Source organism: Strix aluco, chromosome 5, assembly GCF_031877795.1.
Source record: "Strix aluco isolate bStrAlu1 chromosome 5, bStrAlu1.hap1, whole genome shotgun sequence".
NCBI classification, from domain to species: Eukaryota; Metazoa; Chordata; class Aves; order Strigiformes; family Strigidae; genus Strix; species Strix aluco.
In genome coordinates, this window is record NC_133935.1 from 36,882,676 (window position 1) to 36,905,325 (window position 22,650).

General features: G+C 39.7%; 1 protein-coding gene and 1 non-coding gene across 2 annotated transcripts; one reads left to right on the forward strand and one right to left on the reverse strand.

Moving 5' to 3' along the window:
* Positions 1-3,792: 3,792 nt before the first annotated feature.
* TRNAD-GUC (transfer RNA aspartic acid (anticodon GUC)) lies at positions 3,793-3,864 on the reverse strand. The gene has a single exon. It is a non-coding gene; the product is annotated as a tRNA-Asp (tRNA).
* Positions 3,865-4,120: 256 nt separating this feature from the next.
* LTA4H (leukotriene A4 hydrolase) lies at positions 4,121-22,038 on the forward strand. The gene is made up of 19 exons (XM_074827018.1): positions 4,121-4,316; positions 5,397-5,527; positions 7,620-7,740; positions 8,237-8,305; positions 8,964-9,068; positions 12,315-12,367; positions 13,009-13,081; positions 13,384-13,524; positions 13,726-13,749; positions 14,776-14,846; positions 14,960-15,071; positions 16,025-16,169; positions 16,250-16,353; positions 16,697-16,767; positions 17,339-17,393; positions 18,220-18,315; positions 18,831-18,913; positions 20,120-20,224; positions 20,378-22,038. Exons 1-19 carry the CDS (start codon positions 4,170-4,172, stop codon positions 20,496-20,498), a joined length of 1,827 nt encoding a protein of 608 aa, XP_074683119.1. The 5' UTR covers positions 4,121-4,169; the 3' UTR covers positions 20,499-22,038.
* The last annotated feature ends 612 nt before the right edge of the window (positions 22,039-22,650 follow it).

Consider the following 22,650-nt stretch of genomic DNA (forward strand, 5'->3'; position numbering starts at 1 on the left):
CACGCAGCTCTTTTCCTAGGAACTGATCGAAGGCTGGCGCCATCACAGAGCTTGTCGGGGGCACTGGCAGCCAGATTCCTCAGTGCAGAGAGAAGACTGCAGAGCTTGCTGGGGTCCTTGAGGCGAACTGTTAGTGGATACTAATGATGACAGGCTAAAACATCTTGAATGAAGATTAAATTCTTCCAGGATGCTTTTTTAATTTATTTGATCAGCTGGTTCACCATGTGTAGGGATCAGAAGCATATAGCAGCTACTGATGCAAATTGTTTCAGCACCTTCTGAGGAGCAACCACATTCCCCTTTCCTCTTACCAGCCAAAAGGTTTAGCACCAAGGAGTCTCTGCAGAAGAATCAAGGTGGAATAGAGAGCTTGTATCTTCCTAAATTGTCAGTTCATCCCACTTACATTGGATATCCTTACCTGCAAGAAAGCTTGTGAACAATTTGCCGTTGTCTATTCCTGCTATTAGCCCTTGCTGAGTACTTATAACAACATTTTTTTTACTCTGCTCTACCTGATCTACCTATTTATTGATTAGTTTCCTTCTAAGTGAGAACACAATTAGCATATTTTCAGTAGCTGGTTCTGTTTAAGTTTCCCCATTGTGACTGCCTAGAACAACTGCCAAGAACTTATTTTTAACTAGGCTTAAAACATTAATTCATTGCTATAGTTATTAAGTTTAAGAAGGGGGTCCTCTCTTCTTTTCCTTGCCCTTAGAGTAGCCAACAACATAAAACTTCCAAGATTCTCAGTGCTCATAACTTTGTGTTTCCTCATTACTAATGATATAAAGCAGTTTCCAACATTTGCAAGCAATTGTTTGCCTTCCAAAAATCTTCCTGACAAAGGTTAATTAAAATGTTTAGCAGAGTTAAGCATACATAAAACACACATAGTTAAACACACATGTGGATACAACACACAGAGGACAGAATACACAGAGTTACACAGTACCCAGGGCTTGAACATGCTTAAACAAGACACTTTAACAAGATGCTGTTAACATGCTCAGGCTGAACCTCCAGCCCAGACCTCCCCTCAGCGCTGCTTTGCTACCACACTGTGTGATTAGCAAGGCTGCAAGCAGTAGCTGACTTCCCAGCCCACTCTTGCCCTGCAGCTTTGGCCACAGCTTTCTCTCCCAGCCATAAGGTGATACAAGCTCTCCCTGAGCTTTTGATAAGATGAGGATAATAAAACACAAACATGATGGCAAGCCAAGTGGGATGACTAGAAACATCAAAAGAGATGCGGATGAAAGCTGTATGTGGATAATTCAGTAGGCATTTGAAGACAAAATCAGGGCAAGATTTCTGCTAGCAATACAACAGTGTTTGTTCCTCCAGATTTCATTAATGCCAAACAGTGCAGGAGGCTTCCTGACAGGGCTCTCTAGCCTTGTGCCTCCTGTGGACTTTGCCCACAGGGAAGCCAACCAGAACTGCACCAGAATTCTCACAGTGGTCCGAGGTGGTGTGGGCTGCTGGGGTTGAGCTTGCTGGCATTGCTGCTGGTGTTCCAGCAGTGCTGGCTCCACGCTGGCAGGTGGGCTGTGACAGCACCGTGGGTGTGCATGGGAACGATTCCGTACCACGGGAGAGGGGAAAGGTTGAGCTGACCTGAGGGAGACTTAGGTGAGAACAAAGTACCCTGGAGGGAGAGAAAGGCTGACCTTGTAAAACGCTCCTCAATGCCCTGAGCACAAATTAGAGTGACTTCCCAGGACTCTAGAAGCTGCACCTCTATAGCAAAACTTTGCCTCTTGGGTAGTTTGCCTGTGCACTGTGAAAGCTTAATCTGAAAACAGGAATCCTGACTAAGCAGGTATGGAGTTGCTTGCAAGACTCTTTTTTACACCTGCAAAGCACTGTCAGCGTATTCCTGTTTTGAATGAATTGCTTTTCTGATACCTTATTGTTTTATGACAGCTGAAATTGCCTGACTGGATGCCAACACATATGAACTACTAAACGGTTCTTACATCTTATTTTATGGTCCATCCTCTGTTTTGAAATAAACTGCCTACTAAACAAAATAATCTTCCTTGTGTTTCCGATGACATATATGTGGGTTTTGAGAAAGGGAAGTGGGCATGGGAGGAAATTCAGAAATTGCAAAAGGAAAAATGTTGCGGTTATTTCTTCTTTCTATAATATATGCATCAATAGATCTACTGAAATTTCCTTCCTCTCCTGTCTGGGTTTGCCTGCATGTGGCTGGTTTATACAAAGCTCCAGAGTGTCACTGTTGATGACACTCCATGTCACATCCCCTCTTCTTCATGTGCTTCTCACATCCAGATGGGACAGCTGAGGCAGTGGAATGCTTTTGGGAGGCCCATGGGCTTTGCCACCAGCTGGTGAGCCCATGTAAAGCACCTCTTGGTCTTGCACTGTACCTCAAGCCTTGCATTCCTCCTGTGCCTGCAGCTCCCCACAGCTTCTGGTGTGCTTCTCCTGCGGCTGTGTGCACACAGGCTGAAAACATGCTGTTTTGGGAACTGATTTCTAAGGGTGACAAAAGTTAGGTTCTGCATTTGCATTACATCCATGGCTTCCAGCAATGTTTTGTCAAGAGTAATCACACTTTGCTCCCAAACTTTGCTGTCAAATTGGATCTCAGCTCTTACTGCACAGAAATCATTTTTCTTGTGTATGTCCTCACTTGAGTGCTTGCTGCTGTGTTTGTGTGGTTGATGCAAGGTCACCGGTGGTACAGAAAAATTTGCTTTCGTTGCCCGCGTCATGGTGTCAAATTAGTTTTATTGAAACTGTCTTGTGTACACAAAGCTGGGGCCAGGGCAGCGCCCTCCAGGCCTCCCGTGCTGAACACCAGGCACACACAGCCCGCACCCCTCGCAGCTAGGTGCCTTGGCCTCTTGTCTCAGGTCTTAATTCCTTACCCTTTTCACATGTGATCGGCCGTGGTGCTCTTTCCTCACTCGGAGAAAGAGAAATTTGGGCAATGGCATTTACTGCTTGGCATCTGCTGACCTCCCACAGAAGGGAGATCTCTTTTAGTATCCTTGTGCTAAAATTTTAATAAATAAATAAATAAATCATGCATTTTGGCAGAAGGATTTAAAAAAAAAGAAAAAGGGGTGTGCCTAAAAAAGCATTTCCAACGGTACTAAGTAAATGCAAGCAGGGATGTGAGTCTCACGGTTGTTTTGCAATGTTGTCTAGTGCAGCAGATGGCACCGCCCTGCTGGCTGGAAGTATGAGCTGGGGCCGGGATCTGGTGCAGCCTCGGGGCTTCCCGGTCTCCAAAGTTCTCACTTTGAGGATTAAAATGAGGAGCTGCATCACCACAGGCCAGGAAATGGCCTTCAGTCTTCCACCTTCCCTCATCTGCCATGTCTGTTTGACCTCTCCCTCTTCCCATTGTTTCTACCTGATGGGTTTTGGTGAGGAGGGTTTTTTTTCCCCATCTTGATTTAAGAAAAAAGGTGAATGTTTAAGGAAGGCTTAATTAAGTTCCCTGTTCAGCTGTTTGAGCCATTTAAATATGAAAATACTTTCCCCACATGTTCTCTCTGTTCAGCAGCTGAGTTTGTAAATCCCTTCAGCCACACCGCCGGCCCCCAGGCTGCCTCAGCCCTGAAGCAGGTAGGCAGCCAGGCCCCGGCTGTTTTTCTTCTGCGCTTCCTGTTTTAAAGTCGTGCTAAATCTTCCAACGGCTGTCTGGCAGCAGCTTTAATTTCGCAAAGAATTACTTTTTGCCTCCAGGGTAGAGGCCACATTAGGAAGCGTTCGAGAAAGAAAAGTGAAGAAAAATACGTGTACCTCCCCGTCGGGGAATCGAACCCCGGTCTCCCGCGTGACAGGCGGGGATACTTACCACTATACTAACGAGGAACCGTACAACTACTCCTCCTCCGGCAACCACCAGATGGTGTCTCCCCTCGCAGTCGGCGGTAGGCTGGCCCCGGCCAACCGCTCTGCCCCGCGCACGCCCCGCCCCGCCACGCCACGCCCCCTCCCGCAATGCACCACGGGGGCCGCTGTTCCCCACGCGCCGTCTTGGCCCTTCCCGCCGGGGCGGGACTACACCTCCCAAGGGCCGGCGAGTGCGCGGGCCCCTCCCCTCCCGCCCCGCTGTGGGCGGGGCGGCTGCGGCGCCGCCGGCGGGCGCGCGGCACAGGGCGGGCAGTGCGCGCGCGATGGCGGACCCCAGCTCCTTCGCCTCGCCCTCCTGCTGCCTCACGCGGCACCTCTACCTGCGCTGCCGCGTGGACTTCGGCGCGCGGGCGCTGCGGGGCACGGCGGCCTTCACCGCGCGCGCCGAGCGCGAGGCGCTGCGTTGCCTGGTAACGGCGGGGAGCGGGGGTGGAGGCGCGACCCTCGCGCTGCCCGCGGCGGGGAGGCGGCGGCGGCCGGGCCCGCGCTGGGGGGCGGCTTGTGAGGGGCGACCGCGGAGCCCCCGTCTGAGGGGGAGCGGCGCGGCGCCAGGGGCTGCGCTGCGGGACACCCCGTCTCCTCTCCTCGGCTGTCTCTCCCGTCCTTCCCCTCGGCCGCCTCCCGCCGCAACCGCCTCTCGGGCTCCTCCGACCCTGCCGCCTGCTCGGCTGGAGCCTCCGCGCTGGGCGGGCTCGCCTGCGGCCCCAGCGTGCGCGTCGCCCCCGGGCTAACGGCGCCTTGCGGCCTCTGGGCGGCCCAGCTTTCCCGCTGGTCGCGCCTAGAGCCGGCGCGTTGTGCGACGGAGGGCTAGAAATATGTATTTTCCCATTAAAATGGCGAAGAGCCTGTTGCCGAAAAGATGGGAATAAACCATTGGAAAGCGGCGTTCGTGGCTTTTTCACGTGTGTGTTTTATTACGCTAGCGACTTTCTCAGCTATGCAAATAAACGTGTAAACCTCTTTAGCTTTACTCCATATGCAAAATGAAGTTTTGGCTTTGTGGGATTTTTCTGGTAGGTCCATAAAATCCTTTTGTGATTGGCGCTTATTTTTTAGAAAAAAATCCATCCTGTTAAAGAGTAAAACTTCGCTCATGCTGCATATGGAAGTGCTGCATTACTTAATTCGTCTTGTGTTGCATGAACGTCTAGATTCGTAGTGACTAGTTCCAGGATGGAAGCCTTGGCAGGGGCTTTTCTATCATTCTCATTTCATAGCGGCACTGTGAAGCCTTTTACCTCTGTAGTTTAGTTAGTAAACTCCTGTTTACACTTTTATGGTCAGAAGTTGGGATTTTTTTCCTCCCCCCCTCCGGTTTTGCAAGTTCAGTGCTGCTCTCTTAAAATGCTGGTTCCCAGTATTCAACATAGTTGCTCAATTTTTCTGATTTTACTTAGTAAATGCTTTTTCTTTCAGAGAGACCTGTTTTAACATGTGATGAGCGCTACGTTAATTACTACACTATTTAACAAGTATTTGCTTCATTACAGGTCTTGGATACAAAAGACCTACAGGTATTTAAAGTGACTGTAAATGGACAGGATGCAAAATTTGTTTTTGGAGAAAAACACAGTTTCAAGGGGACCCCCCTGGAAATCACGCTTCCTTATGAACTAAGAAGGTACACGCTTTTGCCTGTCCTGTTAGGTAGTTTCCAAAATGCACTGTATAAACTGCTTGTCTGCCTGTAGGGTGGTTGTGTAAAGCTTGCAAAGGGACTTGTAAATGAGGGTGTTGCATTTATTTGGTATATGATCTTGTAGATTAATATTTGCCTTTCATCAGACAGCCAAAACTTTGGGAGTCTCTGTACCTGTTTCCAGGTCTTACATTATGTGCAAAATGACTTGCCAAACTTAAGTAGCAAAATGATGTGTAATATATCACATTTTTTCCAGTGCTTCTTATCAGTAATGTTCTTTCTGCTTCAACTACCTGAATTTTGACATGTTCAGAATTGCTACAGTATGGCGTATGTATGGAGTTACAGACCCTGTTTTCTTTTCTTTTATACAAGGACTGATCCTGCATTTCTGTAGAACTGCAGGTTAGCACTATGATTAGATGGAAACATGTTTTCAAATAAAATTCTTATTGTATTGATTACGCTAAGCCCAAGTCCCTGAAAACGGGAAGTTGAGTTTTGGCAGCATGATGGAGAATAAACTAGCCATAATCTACCTCTTAAGTTTCATGAAATAAAAAGCTGTTGCCAAATTAGTGTGGGTTTTGGCCATTTGCTTTGTATGTTGTAACTCCATAGTATCTCACATGGCAAAGCTGAAGCTGTGATTGTAAGGATTGTAAGGAAGGAGGTTCCCTTGTTTGAATAAAATTGTGTACTAAGTTCCTTATTGTTTTGTTTTCAAAACTGGTTATTACCTCTACAAACTCATGTCTGGTTTCTAATTACTACTTTTTTGTTCCCTGAATTAGTGCAGTTTAGAAACACACATAATGTGGAAGAGAAAGGAATGTCATACAATAGTTGTCCCTTCTGGGGAAACATGATCTGATATGAAACTAAACAAATTAAGTACTTAAATAGGGCACAGCAGAAACATAGGCCTGTTTCTTTCGTTTGACTTTCAGCTTTTTTTTTTTTTTGCTAGATTTCCTTGTAAGAAAAAAGTCTACAAAGAGGGAGTTATGAGTTGTGATCATAAGAATTTATAATCTTGTGTGAGATATAGTCCCCCATGTAAGTAGCAATAAAACAGTAATAGGAAGGGGTAGGAGTTACAACTGAAAGTCTGACTGTTCAGTAAGCCATGTGCCTTATGGTAATACAAATTATTTTCTCTTTTCTTGTCAAATATGTACTTTGGAATACTGGTTATAAACCACATACGTATACCTGGTCAGCTTATCTAGTCCAACTCCTCTGATTAGCTGAAGTTTGTTCCAATTTATGGTTGGGTGGTTAATTCCAGAGAGTTGCATGTATAACCTGGAACTTCCAGATAACAGAAGCAAGTACTTCTGTGTGCGTTTGGTGTCAGTGATGGTTTTGATATGCTTTTAAAAGATAGGAGTATGAATGTGTCAGGTTTGTGTGTGTGTTCTCTTGTTAGCAAGCTAGTACCTGTCTTGCACAGAGCCATTAGTTTTTGCTTTACACCAGTTCTGAAACCCTGAATAAAATTTGAACATTTTTTATTGTTAACCCTACTGTTAATAGGGTTTTTCAGTAATTACTATTTTCAGTACTTTTTGTCTGCTTAAGGATCATACGTACAGACATAACATCAGCTGCAAAATCTGAATTTTTTTATTTACAGACTGCACAAATCCTGTGTCATTAAGGCATGTATGTTCTTATATAGACTTTATACACTTTGCTGTTCATTGCAGTGGGGTTTTTTTTTATACTTATGTGTACAATGTTAGATACTTGTGACAAAACTATATGTATGTGGCTCATCCAAATAGTCTAAAGAAAAAGTCCATGTTCTGCTTGAAGAAAGGAGAGAAAGAGTTTCTGGTTACTAAAAACAACAATAGAAGTGTCTTGAGACATGAAAGTTGAAACAGACTGGCTAATTTTTACTATCCTAATTGAAAGGGAAAAGTTTTTAATATGCTACTTGTTCTTGCTTTTAATGCTTTTGAAAAAGTGCTGCAGACCTGTTTTCCAGAAGACTTTGTAGAGGAATTTCAGTAGTGATCAGGAGTTGCATCGAAACAGTCTGACTATATTTTTTATTACACAGGGGACAAGAAGCAATTGTCGAAATCTCCTTTGAAAGCTCTCCAAAGTCTTCAGCTCTCCAGTGGTTTTCTCCAGAGCAAACTTCTGGAAAGAAACATCCATTTCTCTTCAGCCAGTGTCAGGTTGAGTGGATTAATTTTATTTCGTTTTTAAACTTGTTGTTTACCTACCACTGTAATTCCCCCTGGTTTCCAGAGAGTTGGAGAGGAAGGCAGGTAGGCAAAAGTACAGTAGCCCATAACTTCCAGCGGTGTGTGTCAAAGGTCCTAAATGAAAACAATAGCATCTCAGCAATATCCTGACTTATTATATATTTGCAATTTAATAATTCCGCAACTGCTTTACCCTCTCCAGTATTCTTGCTGAAGAACATGCAGTCCTTTGCAATCAATATATGACTATTGATTTGTCTTACTTACCATTATTTCTTTTAGAAAAGCCTTAACTGTGAAAACTACTATAAGCTATAAACGATAGGGAGTATTGGTTTGTAGGTAATGAATTCTTCAGAGGAGCTGCATAGGTTTCCAATCTAATATATTAGTTTGATTTATTTCTAGTCCTCTGCATTAGAAAGATTGTTATGCTTTAGCTTTTTCTTTTTTTCCTCTTCTCCAGGCTACCCACTGCAGAGCCATCCTTCCATGCCAAGACACACCTGCTGTGAAACTAACATACTATGCAGAGGTAGATGAACCTAAGTCATGTGTGTCTAAAAGACAACTACTACAATGGGTGAAATTTTTTTTTGTCTAAAATAAAAACAAAGAATATTGACTTCTAGCTTAACATAAGAACCAAACTCTGTGGCATTTCTCTAGATTTACCATTTTCATTTATATATATATCATCCCTTTTTTCATTCACATGTATCTTTATTTCGAAAAGAAAAAAAAATGCTGTAATAGGAAAGAAAAATATTCTTAAATCAGGAAAAGCTGACAGTAAAACAACAAAGAGTGCTTTAAAGTAAAATTACTTCAAGTTACTCTCATATATGCCTTGAGTAATGTGCTCTGGTACATAGTTGGAGGATCTTTGCAGTCCTGGCATAAATAGTCTGATTAGTTTAAGGAAGTAGAAAACAAGATGGCCAATGTGACATTACAGTTCAGTAGTCTGAAGAAAGTAAAACTTTCAATTTCTGTCAAAGGTAGTCCTTTTGGTTTAATAAATATTGCCAGCATTTAAGTCAAAATTTTCTTTATGCCTTGTATTCTACTTGAGGGGGAGAACTTTACAACAGAACAAATCTGGGCTACTCTTTTTACTGTCGCTGCTTCTAGTATATTATATAATCCTGTGTGCCATCTGAATTCCTCATAGTTGGATGACCTTCTTTCAGATATCTGTTCCTAAAGAGTTGGTGGCTCTTATGAGTGCTAATCGTGATGGAGAGATTCCTGACCCAGAGGACGGCAGTCGGAAGATATACCGTTTCAGTCAGAATGTAAGTGCTACAGGCTAGTAAACAGATGCTTAAGGTCTTACTTTAACTTGTGCAGTTCACTTCAGATATGGTTTTGATATCATTGATGAGTCATAGAATCATTAGGTTGAAAAAGACCTTTAAGATCATTGAGTCCAACTGTTAACCTAACACTGCCAAGTCCACTACTAAACCGTGTCCCTAAGTGCTGTGTCTTTTAAATACCTCCAGGGATGGTGACTTAACCCTAGGCAGCCTGTTCCAATGCTTGACAACCATTTCAGTGAAGAAATTTTTCCCAATACCCAATCTAAACCTCCCCTGGTGCAACCTGAGGCCATTTCCTCTTGCCCTGTGGGAGAAGAGACCAACACCCAGCTGGCTACAATCTTCTTTCAGGTAGTTGTAGAGAGCGATAAGGTCTTCCCTCAGCCTCCTTTTGTCCAGGCTGAACAACCCCAGTTCCCTTCAGCCACTTCTCATAAGACTTGTTCTCTAGACCCTTCACCAGCTTCATTGCTCTTCTTTGGACATACTCCAGCACCTCAATGTCTTTCTTGTAGTGAGACACCCAAAACTGAACACAGTAATCGAGGTGCGGCCTCACCAGTGCCGAGTACAGGGGTAAGATCACTTCCCTGTCCCTGCTGGCCACGCTATTTCTGATACAAGCCAGGATTCTATTGGCCTTCTTGGCCACTTGGGCACATGGCCAGCTCATATTCAGCTGGCTGTTGACCAACATCCCCAGGTCCTTTTCTGCCAGGCAGCTCTCCAGCCACTCCTCCCCAAGCCTGTAGCACTGCTGGGTGGTGTTGTGACCCAAGTGCAGGACCCGGCACTCAGCCTTGTTGAACCTCATACAGTTGGCCTTGGTCCATTGCTCCAGCCTGTCCAGGTCTCTCTGCAGACCCTCCCCACCCTCAAGCAGATCAACACTCCCACCCAGCTTGGTGTCATCTGCAAACTTACTGAGGGTGCACTCGATCCCCTCATAGAGATCATTGATAAGAAACAGAAGTGGCCCCCGTACTGAGCCCTGGGGAACACCACCTGTGACCAGCCGCCAACTGGATTTAACTCTGTTCACCACAACTCAGTCATGTGACTTGACAGTGTTTCTTTGCCACTATAAAATATGGGGTATTATGAATTTCCACCTCTAAGTCAGTAGGTGCTGGTGGCGTTTACTCATCATTTTGGCATTCCCAGAAAAGGCTGTCAAGTTCTGAGAATGCTTAGTATACTCAAAGGTAGTACAGTCAAAACCCTTTCTGCACTGGTTCTTGGGAAATAATGTGTGGTTTTGAATAATGTGGGAGTGAGTTTTGAAAAACAGATCCTGCAAATTCTAATTTTGCCAAGATCTTAGTGAAGCTGAGCATTGGAACCAATTTCAACTTGAGTGTAAGCAAATTCTGGCAACAGATTTCTTAAAAGGTGAAAATGTGACTTTTATAGAAAGCATCTCCAGCTAATTAAAGATTTTATTAGGTGGTGCAGCTAGTTTAATGATTCCACTGCTCCTAAAATAGCAGTCTCTGTTTACTCTCCTGGCTTTTTTGTTCTCGCAGCTTTTTTGGGTTACAGTTCTGATGTTTATGGTATCTCTTGGTGATTCTAGTTCATTTTGCTGAGCAAGCAGATAAAAAAAGTTTAAAAAAATTGTTTTAGTAAGCTGATCTGGGCAGTTGAGGGACTGAATGTGTGCAAGGAGGGATGGAATCATGTGACTGGAGGAGAGGAGGGGAACCTGCCCTGAACTGTAGCAGCTGTTGGGTTATTTGGCTGCTATGTGAAACCTGAGAGAGGAAAAAAAAAAAAAAATTGTCACATTATCTGTGAGCTCTTCAATGTGCAGTGTTCTGCCTTCTCTGTGGAGCCAAAACATAAGCGCATAAGGCTTCTATGTTGTATGTTAATCCAGAGCTGTCTGTTATCTAGAAATACACTGTTGATAAGTTTGCTGGACCTGTACAAGGAATAGCATTTAGTCTAACTGAAATTATACCACGCTTTCTAGTATAGAAAACCATTAATTTGTTAGAAAAGGCATTGTTTCATTAAACAAAAAAATATCTTATTTGTTAATCATAAAAGATATAAATGAAAAAAGACAAATGCATTAAAAAAGACATATGCATCATCTAACATACCACAAGACTGATTTGTTAGAAAAGGCCTGTGTTTCATTAGACAAAAAAGACAAATGCATCAAACTCTTGAATATGTATGTGTGCTGAGCTTACCTAAAACTACTTTTTTTTGCTCCTGCATGGCCAGACTGGTAAGAAGTGTAGTGGAGACCAGCCTCTGTAAAAAATGAATTTATTGCCCAACAGCCATTGAGCTTTGAAGTAACTTTAAAATTTCAGATTAGCAAATTGAGCATCAAAATGTAGGGATATATTGACAATCTTTTGATAACCTGTCTATAACACAAGTCAGTGGACTTCAAGAATATGTTCTGTGGGCTAATACTTAAAATTGAAACACACATGATGATATGGATATTTTAATAAATTATATTGAAATAGTTTGGGAATAATAAATAGTGGAATAAAATTATCTGAAATGTTGTCTCCAACTAATTATGGTTTAAAGCCTTACTTATTTAACAGTGTTTAGTCAGATAAAATGGAACTTTGACAGGAATGGCTGCATTATCCCCTTTTGTTTCCAGAGCACTGTGAGAAAAAATTTCTCTATAAAGACACTGTAGCTTTGGATTTTTTTCATTAAAAAACCAAATATTTAGAATTTATTTTAATTCCAAATACAGAAATCAAATATATACATTTTGATTTTGCTGAATCTTTTTTATCCATAAATATTCTTTGTTCACTTGAATACATTAAAGCTTTTCGTGCATCTTTTTGTGTGATACAACTGTTACCTGAGCAGTATCTCTTTAACTTCTCCTTTCGTAAAAGTTAATGGTACTCAAGCGAATATGGAAAACTATCTTTTGAACAGTAACCAAAGCAGTGGCATTTCTGTATGTTCTTAGATGCACAGATTTTTTTTTTTCAGACAGAGAGGATATTGCAATTTCGTGGCGATTGCATAAGAGATCCATGAAACAAGTAGTTTTTGTAGATAAAGGAATATCATTTGGGGAGAAAAAACAATGCATTTGTTATAACATAAGGCAGGAATCTATGGAGGAAATGTGTACCCTACTTACGTGCTTTTGTTTTTGACTGAATCAGTGGTGTTGATAGCTTGCATTACAAATAAGATTTTTTTTCTCATGTTTTCCATTAGGTTCCCATACCTTGCTACTTGATTGCTTTAGTGGTTGGAGCTTTAGAAAGCAGGTGAGTGAATCTGCACAGAGTATATGTATTAATAATCATAATAAATTTTCAGACTTACCTTTTTTGTTTGTTTCTTGGTCTTGTTTCTAGTTTAAAAAGGTCTTAAAGCTTCAATGAGCCTGTTTATTTGTATCCAACTGCATGTATCTTGAATCACTCTTGCATCATTTTTCTATAGCATATACTTTTGCTGTAAGCTAAAGAAATACCATGAAGAGTTTGAAATTGATTGGAACCACTAAGGGCTTTTTCTACCTCTGGCAATATTTTTTTTCTTCAGTAACAGATAATGTACAAAAGACAGAAAATGATAGCTTCAGCCTCGTTGCTCATCTGCACAAGGTTGTGTTAATCTGCCCCGTAATAATGATTTTATATTAGGACTTTACAGTGTTTTAAAATCCGTAAATATGTTTCCTGTTATTTGTCCTGAACGGTGGATGTGCGTGTGCTTGGTTTGTCTAAAGCTTTTTGTAGTGTTGCTGTAGCAGTGGAGAGGAAAAATAGAGGAAGACTCTCTTGAGTTTCTTCACCAACATGGGTTACTCACGAGCACATTTAAACATATCCTCTCTCAATTAGTTTTTCATAGAATTCTTTCCAGTTCATGGTGTCATTAGTGGCATTTTTACTTTAAACAGAAAGATTGGCCCAAGGACACTGGTGTGGGCTGAAAAGGAGCTAGTGGATAAATCAGCCTATGAATTTGCTGAGGTGGGTAATGAAAAAATGTTTTGTAAACTGTTTCACATAGTTTTGGGAAAGGAACAGATTGTAGTTCAGTGTTTTGTTCACCTGTAGTCCTCCTTTCTCTACCTTCCACCCCAAAAAATGCTGTTCTTTTATCACAACACAAAACTACTACTGAACATAAATATTGATACAGTCTTGTAATCATTTTGCATGTGGGACATCCCAAGGTGAGAGAGAATGAAGTGTGGGATCAATAGCTTATAATTTGTTCAGTGTTTGTAGTCAGAAGCCATGTTAGAAACTAATGTGAATTCTTGTTTCAGGCTGAAGCTATGCTGAAAACAGCAGAAGATTTAGCAGGACCCTATATATGGGGACAGTATGATTTGTTAGTCTTACCACCTTCTTTTCCTTATGGTGGTATGGAGAATCCCTGTCTTACTTTTGTAACTCCAACACTGTTGGTAAGTGCAACACTGACAAAAGGCAGATTTCCCTTAGGGCTTGCTTATATTAATCCACAAATTGGATTAATCTTCCCCCTAGAAAGAACTGTAAATATTCCTGCTGCTTTCAAGTTAGGTATCATATATGAAACTGCATTAAGTGGTATATTTTGAGGTTTATTTGAACTGACAACTGCCTTTTTTTTGTTTTGTTTTTAGGCAGGTGATCGATCTCTATCAAATGTAAGTGCAAAATAGTTTCATGTCTTCAAGTAGAACACAACTTGAAGTTGCATGTTAACTTCCTTTGTAATAGATACCCGAAAACTTGGTCTTTTATTCATTGGGGGAATTAAAAGTTATGACAATAACTCAAGAAGTCTTACAAAGTGCATTTTAGTTCTAAGTAAACTCTAGAAAAAATGGTGACATATCTATTTTGAATAATGAACAGATGAAAATACAGGGGTGCCTGTATGCATAGAGGACTGACTGAATTTAGCTGCTCAATAGCTCTTTTCCTGTCCTGTGTATAGATATGTTTAAAAACCAGAACTGAATTGATCTCACTGAAACTGTAGGAAACTTATTCCTCTCTATGTCTGTATACACACTAGAACTCTCATTGTGTACTATTTTCTTTTAAAGTGGAAATCATGAGTATGATTTGAGTAAATTCTATTTTTTCTGGGAAGTTGAGTACTCTGGATGCTGTTTTACCTCGTTTGCCTTTCTGCTAGACCGATACACTGCTAAAAAAAGCCCAAAGAAGAATATGATTGTCTTTTCCTGACAACACTGAAGTATTTGACATGGATACATTAAAAAGTATCATGCATCATTATCCTTCTAGGGGTGACTGTTTTCTTCCTGTTTGATATTTTAGAACTTCCCAGCACTGCAGCAGTTGCTGAGGTGGGAAAGTAGTACTAGTCCATCACTTGACGTGGATCCAGTACTCTGAAATGTGATTTCATAAACAAGTACCTGACCGTGCTACTAGAGGAATTATTTTGGTTGATCAGTGTGACTCTATGACTTGCAGGCTGCACATTCAAAATTACTTCTGGAGGAGGTTTGGTAGGATAGTGTTAGTCCTCTAAATAGAATTTATTTGGATAAATTTACAGAGCTGTGAATGCTGACTGGCTTTGGGAAGGTAATGCAGTAAGTGAGATCCCATTAGGACTTTTTATTTCTGTTGGGATTTGATGTTCATTTTCCAGAAGAGTCTAAACACTAGTTCTGTCATTGTTTTCTGTGTTTTAGGTTATTGCTCATGAAATCTCTCACAGCTGGACAGGAAACTTGGTAACAAACAAAACATGGGAGCATTTTTGGTAGGTGTGATGTTCAGTGCAATGCAATTCATATCTTTAAATTAGTCTGTAAAGACACCAACTAAATTAATTTTGCCATCCTACCAGTGCTGACTTTATCAATGCATTTCCAGGCTGAATGAGGGACATACTGTATACCTGGAACGCAGGATTGGTGGTCGGTTGTTTGGTGAGCAGTTCAGGCACTTTCAAGCCCTAGGCGGTTGGAGGGACCTGCAGAATACGGTAAATATTTTTAAAATTACAATAACTCATGTTTAAGCATATACCTAAATAAAATAAAGCTGATTTCATGTGTTTCACACTAATAAGACTTGTCTAGTCAGCTTTCCTAACACTTGCTTATTAGAGGATGAACAACTTTGATTCCAAGGTATATGTTCTCTTCCCAAGGTAATTACTTAATATACTCGGAGAATAGATAAAGCTTTGAACTTTTTTAAGCTGTTCTGTAAGGATGAACATCTTTACAGACTCTCTAAGTTGTTCTGGGTATGGCTAAGCTGCAGCATTACCTGTTAGCATACCAGTAGGCAGCTGAAAGCTTGTTGAAATTATCTTCAAGCATGACCAGAATTTCCAATGCCTCGTGCAAGTAACTGATTGCTCTTTTTCCTGTGTACTGCGTTATAATTGAGGATATTCCTAATCTGTTACTGTCTAGGATGGTTCTTTAGATTTGTATTTAGGTAGCATAGTTTAGTTTTCAATTTCCAGCCTGTGATAGTAGATCTCCTTCTAGTTCAGTTTAGTGATGCAGTTTACCTGGTTTGCTATGAATATTTCCTTGTTGTATTTTATGCTTTATACGGCCTATTTAAATCAAGTAGTTTAAATAGTTTGTTAATAAAGGGATAAATATAGTTTACTAGGTGCTCATGATTATGACAGACATGACGGTAATTAACTGCTTTGAGATGACTGGAGCACAGGGTGATTGATCCTAACATCTTTCTGTTTGATACACTGTCAGACACTGATAAAACAAAATGAGAAAAAAGTTTAGGGAACTCGTGTAGATTCAGAACTTCAGGAAGAAGAATGAGGAAGAATGCTTTGAAATGAGGTCATCTTAGTTTTGGATGGATTATACCTTTGTAAATAGGATGGGATGAGTAGTGATTTGCAAGAATGCTAGTTTTCCTAGATGAATGTATTTTCTTGTGTCTTTGTCACAGATAAATACTCTTGGAGATAAAAATCCTGTAACTAACCTTATCCCTAATCTGAATGAAGTAGATCCTGATGTTGCCTATTCATCTGTTCCCTATGAGAAAGGCTTTGCTTTGCTTTTTCACCTTGAACAACTTCTTGGAGGACCAGGTAAGTGTTAGTTAGACTTTATATATTGTTGTTTCCTATTGTAATTTCAAACACTAAAACGTTTGTTTTTTAACTGTTAGATGTTTTCATTGGCTTCCTGAAGGCTTACATTCAGCAGTTTGCTTACAAGAGCATAGTAACCAAGGACTGGAAGAAGTTTTTGTACTCCTACTTCAAGGATAAGGTTGGGTGGTATTTAAAACTAATTACTTAAAACCTTTTAATTATGTGAAACTATGGCATAGCTCAAGAATTACCTTCTTTAAGGACCAGTTCTTTATCTTTATTCATCTCAAGATCTTAATATGATATAGTCTGGAATCTTAGGAAGATGGTTTTGCATTATGATGCTTTTTTTTTTTTTCTTTCTAGAAGGGAATATTTTGTTTTGAAGTAATCTGTATAGGATTCTCCAGGTTAATTGGATGGATGTTAAAAAAAAAAAAGATTGAATTTAGCTTTCGTAGGATATACTTTTCTCTAAAAATTACACTTAAAATTGAATAAGAATTTGTGTTGCTTTGTAGGTAGATGTTCTTGATAAAGTTGATTGGAACTTGTGGTTTCATGCTCCAGGAATGCCACCAGTGAAGCCTACGTAAGCTGCATTATTTTATAGTTCATCTTTTCCTTCTCCAGATTGCACATGATTTTCCAAACAGTCATAAAGCAGTTTGTCAACAGGGTGAAAGTCTTCCCACAGTGTTTTATTAAAAAATGTCCTAGTACTGTGTAGAGATTGATATAGGTGTATTTAGCAGAAAAAAACATTGCTGTTAATACTTTCAGTTTTTTATTCTGGTGGAAATTTATTTTGCTTTAAAAGTTGCCAGGAAGGATTATTTTTTCTGACCATTTGTTACAACAGTGTTCTCTTTTCAGCTATAAGCTGTAATACATGTACAAGCATACATGCTTAGAAGTATTATCATTTCAGGAGTGTATGGGATCAAGGGATACTGTCACCTATGCGCAAAGTGCTTCTAACTAAAACTGAAATGTATTTTTTCATAATAAATCTTTTGTAACTTGTGTTGCAATATTGAGTTGGAACCTGCAACAAATAAATGTGGAGCCATTTGAAAATAATTTCTAAGCATTCTTGTAAAAATATTACAGGAGCTTTTTGTGTTTCCAAAGTGTGATCCTTTGTTTTTAATATTTGACAGGTATGATATGACACTAGCAAATGCTTGTGTTGCCTTGAGCCAAAGATGGATCAAAGTGAGTAGTTAAAGAACGATGAGGTGTCTGTATCTTGAAAAGCTAGTTCTCTTTGTGCTAAGTGAGCCATTCTCTTCTGAAATCTACCATTTGCTGAGAGAGAGTGTATTTATGGTGATAGTACGGCTGCCAGGGATTTTGCATTTCATAGACGAGCCTTTCATCATAGAGTCTGTGGATTTGCCATGACTTCTGTACGTGCAGTACATTTTAACAAGGCACACATCCAGCTTTTCGTTACATGTATGTAGTAACCAAACTGAGAATACTTTTTTTGAAACCCTGGTATTATAGCTTGATTTAAAAACAAATGCCAAGGTATCTGTACATTACCGATTCCTCTACATTATACTGGAGCTAGTATGCATTTCTCATCAAAAACTGAAATACATAGATCATAATAAGTAACTAATATCAGACAATTTTCTCATAATTTTAACCATAAGACTCATACAACTAACAGAATTCGGCATACTTTCCTTTTGTTAGCTCTATGGCTTTTCGCTATACTTGTATGTTATCTTTAACTTTCGTCTTCTCAGTGTTACTTTTTATATTAAAAGTATTTGATTTTTCACTTTAACAGAAAGACAGTGGAGATAAAAAGATCAGTGAAGAGAAAACAAGTGAAAATTGAAGAATACCAAACATCAGACAGTAGCTTAATTCCCTCACTCCCCTTCTTGTAACATCATGCACAAATACAAATTAGTATCTTTTTTTATGTGGAATGGCTCAATAGTGAATGCAGATGTCCAAACAAAAAATTATACCTGATTGTATATTGAAATACCTATTAAAAACTTAAGTAACTATTCTCTTTTAGGCAAAAGAGAGTGATTTGGGCTCATTCAGCTCAGCAGACCTGAAGGAAATGTCGTCTCATCAGTTGATTGAGTTCCTGGCACTGTTGCTTCTGGAGGTAAATGCACACCTGTGGCAACTTGATTCTGGTATCATAAAAGCAGATACAGAAGCCCAAGTGTGCTTTGGAATTAAGCTGTCCATTTTCTTTTAAGTTTTGCTAAAATAATCCATTCTCATACATAATTACTAAAACCTTCAGCCACGCCTCCCTGATTATGTCTGGCTCTTCAGCTAACAAGCAACATATAGAGCATTTTGGATTGAAAGGTAAAAACAAAACTATAAGGTGCTTGAATTTGTCTGTATTTGATGTTATAGCAAATAAGCTATAAATAAAACAGAATGAAAATACTTTTTTCGGTAGTACTGGATGTGGGAATTTGCTAACCTTTATTCCTTGCCTCTTTCCTAATACTATGAGAAGGTGAAAGGAAACAAATACAAATATTTCTCATGGTAAACTTCTAATTCCTTTGTAGCATCATTATTCTTGAATGAACCTGTTTATTTTGGAAGTACATGGTTTAAAGTCTGCCTCTGGCTTATTCTGACTGCACTTTCCTTTTTCAGGCCCCTCTTCCAGTGTCACATGTCCAACGAATGCAGCAAGTATATGACTTCAATGCTATAAACAATTCTGAAATAAGATTCAGGTTTGTTCTAGCATGGGCATTTTTCTAATCTTAAATGCTTTCATAAAACAGTGTCCTGCTTCGTAAATGCTCTGAGACATACTGTTGTACAGAACCGGTGCAGGGTTTTGGGGTTTTTTTATAAGTGCATGTGCAAGCATGCTTACCAGAGTGGTATTCCATTAGTTAGGAATTGGGTAAATATAGTCTACTAGAAGAACCAGAAGTGAGCGGTGGATTAGCTGTGCTTTGTTTTCCTCTGTCATGCTAGCAAAGCAACCCGGCAGCCTGATAACTTATTTTGGGGGTGGTATTGAACAATACAATAGTGAGCCTTTCTGTGACTCAGAGATAGATGCCTGAAAAATTTTTCCAGTAGTTAGTCAGGGCCAGGTCTTCTGGACTTACCTAATCAGTTCTTCTGTTGATGTTCTGGTGCTTTTTTCAACACAACTTGGAAATTCTTTGTCAATTTTAATGCTTGCTATCATAAAGCTTTTGTCTTATCAAAGGAAGTTTTTAAACAAGTAGGAAATGCTTCTAGCTAAATGACTTGATTGTTGACCATCCTCATCTCTTCTATTTTGTGTTTGCATATTGTGCTTACACATGTCACTTGTCCTCAACAATACCTTTTTTTTTTTAAACATAAGTAATCTTCACAAGTATCTTGAAGTATTGTGTATTTTGCTACTGTTACGTACTTGGATACATTTGCAATAGCGATGGTTATTCTGCCTTAACTAACTTGGAGTTCTTTGTTCCTTATTAAGAAACCTAAGTATTTTAAACATATGGCACAGTTTCTACTTGTAACAAGATCAATTTTTTCTTATTTTTAAAAGAAAACAAGCACATGCCAGTTGCTGGTGATGTCCTGTTTGGGTTTTTTGGTTGGGCTTTTTAATCACTTGGTCAAATACGATAAGCGCTGTGTAATTCAGCTCTAATTCTGAGTGATGCAGCTGGAACTACTGTAATATAAAAGAAAAATACAGCTGCAGAAAATTATCAGACCATTTTGGAGAAACTTTGAAACAATTTTTTTCCTATTTTATACAAATATTTTGTAACGTGCTAGTCAGACACTAAATATTTTATGTTGAACTTAGCTAGAATCTCATTCTCATGATAACACAGCACTGCCCAGAGTGTTTGTAGGAATAGAATCGTAAGACAACTAACCACCACAAATGAAAATAAAAACATACTTCCCCCCCTCCCCAGATGGCTGCGCCTCTGCATCAAGTCCAAGTGGGAAGAAGCTATTCCTCTGGCTCTAAAAATGGCAACAGATCAGGGCAGGATGAAGTTTACTCGACCATTGTTCAGGTAAAAGTAATCTCCAAATTATAGGAGCTCATGCTGTTGATATTTTTTATATGATGGAATGTATAATACTTGACGTTGTACATGTATTTATGTTTTGAAGTGATATAATACAGAATTTTCTGTATTTTTTTTTCCCCTCCCCTTCTTTTACAGGGACCTTTACAGTTTTGACAAGTGTCGAGATCTGGCTGTCAAGACATTTCTGGAGCACAGAGCCTCTATGCACCCAGTCACTTCAATGCTTGTGGGCAAAGACTTGAAACAGGATCAGTGACAGATTTACTGATTTCTTTGAAATTTTCTTGTTGCTGAAGGAAGAGACTGATTCCACAGACAGTTAATATACGTGCTTGATTATTGCCATAAAATGCTCTGCTGCTTTGGTACTAATTTAGCTTAAAACGAACTTTCCAACAAGTTCAGTACTTTGTTTTGCCTTTCCACATAAAAGAGCAAAATTGCTAAATCTCTGGTAATGGGAGAATGGTTTTGTTACAAGTGATTTTTAGAACACACAAAAAAGCTGTTCTGAGATGTAGTTAGTTGTCAGTCATGGAATTTAAAAACATGGAAAATTAATTGGTGGATGGTACGGCTCCTTGTGCACAGCTTTCTTTTTCATAGCAATGTGGGTGAAATTTCCAAGTATCTGAAGATGAAGAAATAAATCTTTTCATTGTCTACTTGTCTGTGTATTGATCCATATGAAAAGTTTTGAAATAATAGTTTTGTTTCATTTGCTCTTCTTTGTTGTGGGAGAAATCTTTATTTTGGGTCCAGGAGGAGTATGAAGACCTAAATGGATCACAGCATTCTAGTGTTAGAGTGGAATTTCCATCTAGCCGTATTTGTCATGGCTTTATGTTAGTCAATTCCTCACGTTAATCACAATATGATGGTCTTACTTGGTTATTCCTATTGGATCCTATGCTGTGCTCTAATAGTTGTCTGAAATACTTCCTTGTTTTCTTTTTTTAACAAACCTGGGATTTTTACCAAATTTTAGCAACTTATTTAAATTATTTCAACCCACTGTGTATTTCTAAAACTTTTCATAATTGCAGGCAGCACTAAAGCCCAAGTCTTTCCTTCTGCAGTTTGAATTTTTTAATATTTGCATTTTTTAACCAGTTCTGGGCACTACCCCTTACACTAATGTAACAGCTTAGAGAAGTTTAAAAACAATTGAAGGGCTGTTTTTCTTGTAATTGTTACAGCACTTCAGTGCAAGTCGGTGGTTTAGATGAAACTGTTGTGAATACTGCCATCTATAGATCGGTTTTTGAAGTGAGTTTGATAACTGCTTTTCCTGGAGACAATCAGCATAAATTAATCTGTTGACATAGCGATAACCCCATATCAAGGAGTAACAAAAAAAAAAAAAAAAAGGTGCTGTTTTAGAGAAGGAAGATACCAGATACAGGTCGTGGCAAAAGGCTTGGATTTAATAATAGCACTTTGGGTGGGAGTGGAGTGCCTATCAGTCAGTTTATTTCTGTTCTGAATTTTGATCAGTATAAGCTTTCAAGTAGATGACGTTACATACTTTACCAGGAGATTCATCTTTTCATGCTGGCAGCTCTAATATAAATTAAAGCATGAACACATCTTGTTGGATTTTATTGATTCAAGGCATCCCGAGTTCTTCCATTCAACTTTATCCTACATATGTCTAAGTAGTTTAAATAAAAATGAGAGAAAAATTAATTCCTAGGTGATTGAGGCTCAAAAACCAGTTCAAATTCTTTCTATGAATGTTGTGACACTCAGCTTTTAATAAACGCAATAAAATACTGGCTTTTTTGGAACAAAAATAGTGTCATTTTCTTGTGTGTAAAGACCTTACAGGCTTTCTTGTGTTAAGGACCTAATGAGCCACTTATTCTCTTGCTACTCCTTGGAATGAGTGATAACCTCTGCTGGAAAAGACAGAAGAATTTTTCTGTATTTCAGATTAGAAATTTAGGCAGTTCCTTTCATTGGCTCCCAAAATGCAATTAGGCTTCTGCTACAGCATCACCTGAGTGGGGATTCTTGGCAAGGCTCTGGTAGAAGGAGGGGTATCTGGTGTTAACAGGTTCTGGTTCAAGCTGTCAGACTGCAATGAGAACTGTTCTTTGCTTCAGAACTGGTTTATGTTACTAGTTTTGGGGTAACATTTTGTCATAAAAGCCCATATATCATATATAGTGATTTGGCAGTTGGAGTTCATGCTGCCAGCTAATCCTGAATTCCTTGCTGTTGGACCAAGGGAAAAAAAAAAAAAAAAAGGTGGCAGGCATGGCTTTTGCTAGTGTTGTCCTGCTGTGCCGGGGCAACGTCTCCCACTTAGAGAGTCACACCAATGGGTCTCAGGGTAAAATTCCCTACAATAATTCACCCCAGGTAAGTGCACTTTATAGTAGTCCCTTTGTCTGAGAATGCTA

Excerpts from the sequence above, each read along its gene's own strand:
- LTA4H (XM_074827018.1), top strand. The coding sequence starts at position 4,170 with ATGGCGGACCCCAGCTCCTTCGCCTCGCCCTCCTGCTGCCTCACGCGG. Across the intron at positions 16,170-16,249 it reads ACAACTTCTTGGAGGACCAG|ATGTTTTCATTGGCTTCCTG; the intron begins GTAAGTGTTAGT and ends TTTAACTGTTAG. Across the intron at positions 18,914-20,119 it reads AATTCTGAAATAAGATTCAG|ATGGCTGCGCCTCTGCATCA; the intron begins GTTTGTTCTAGC and ends CCCCCTCCCCAG.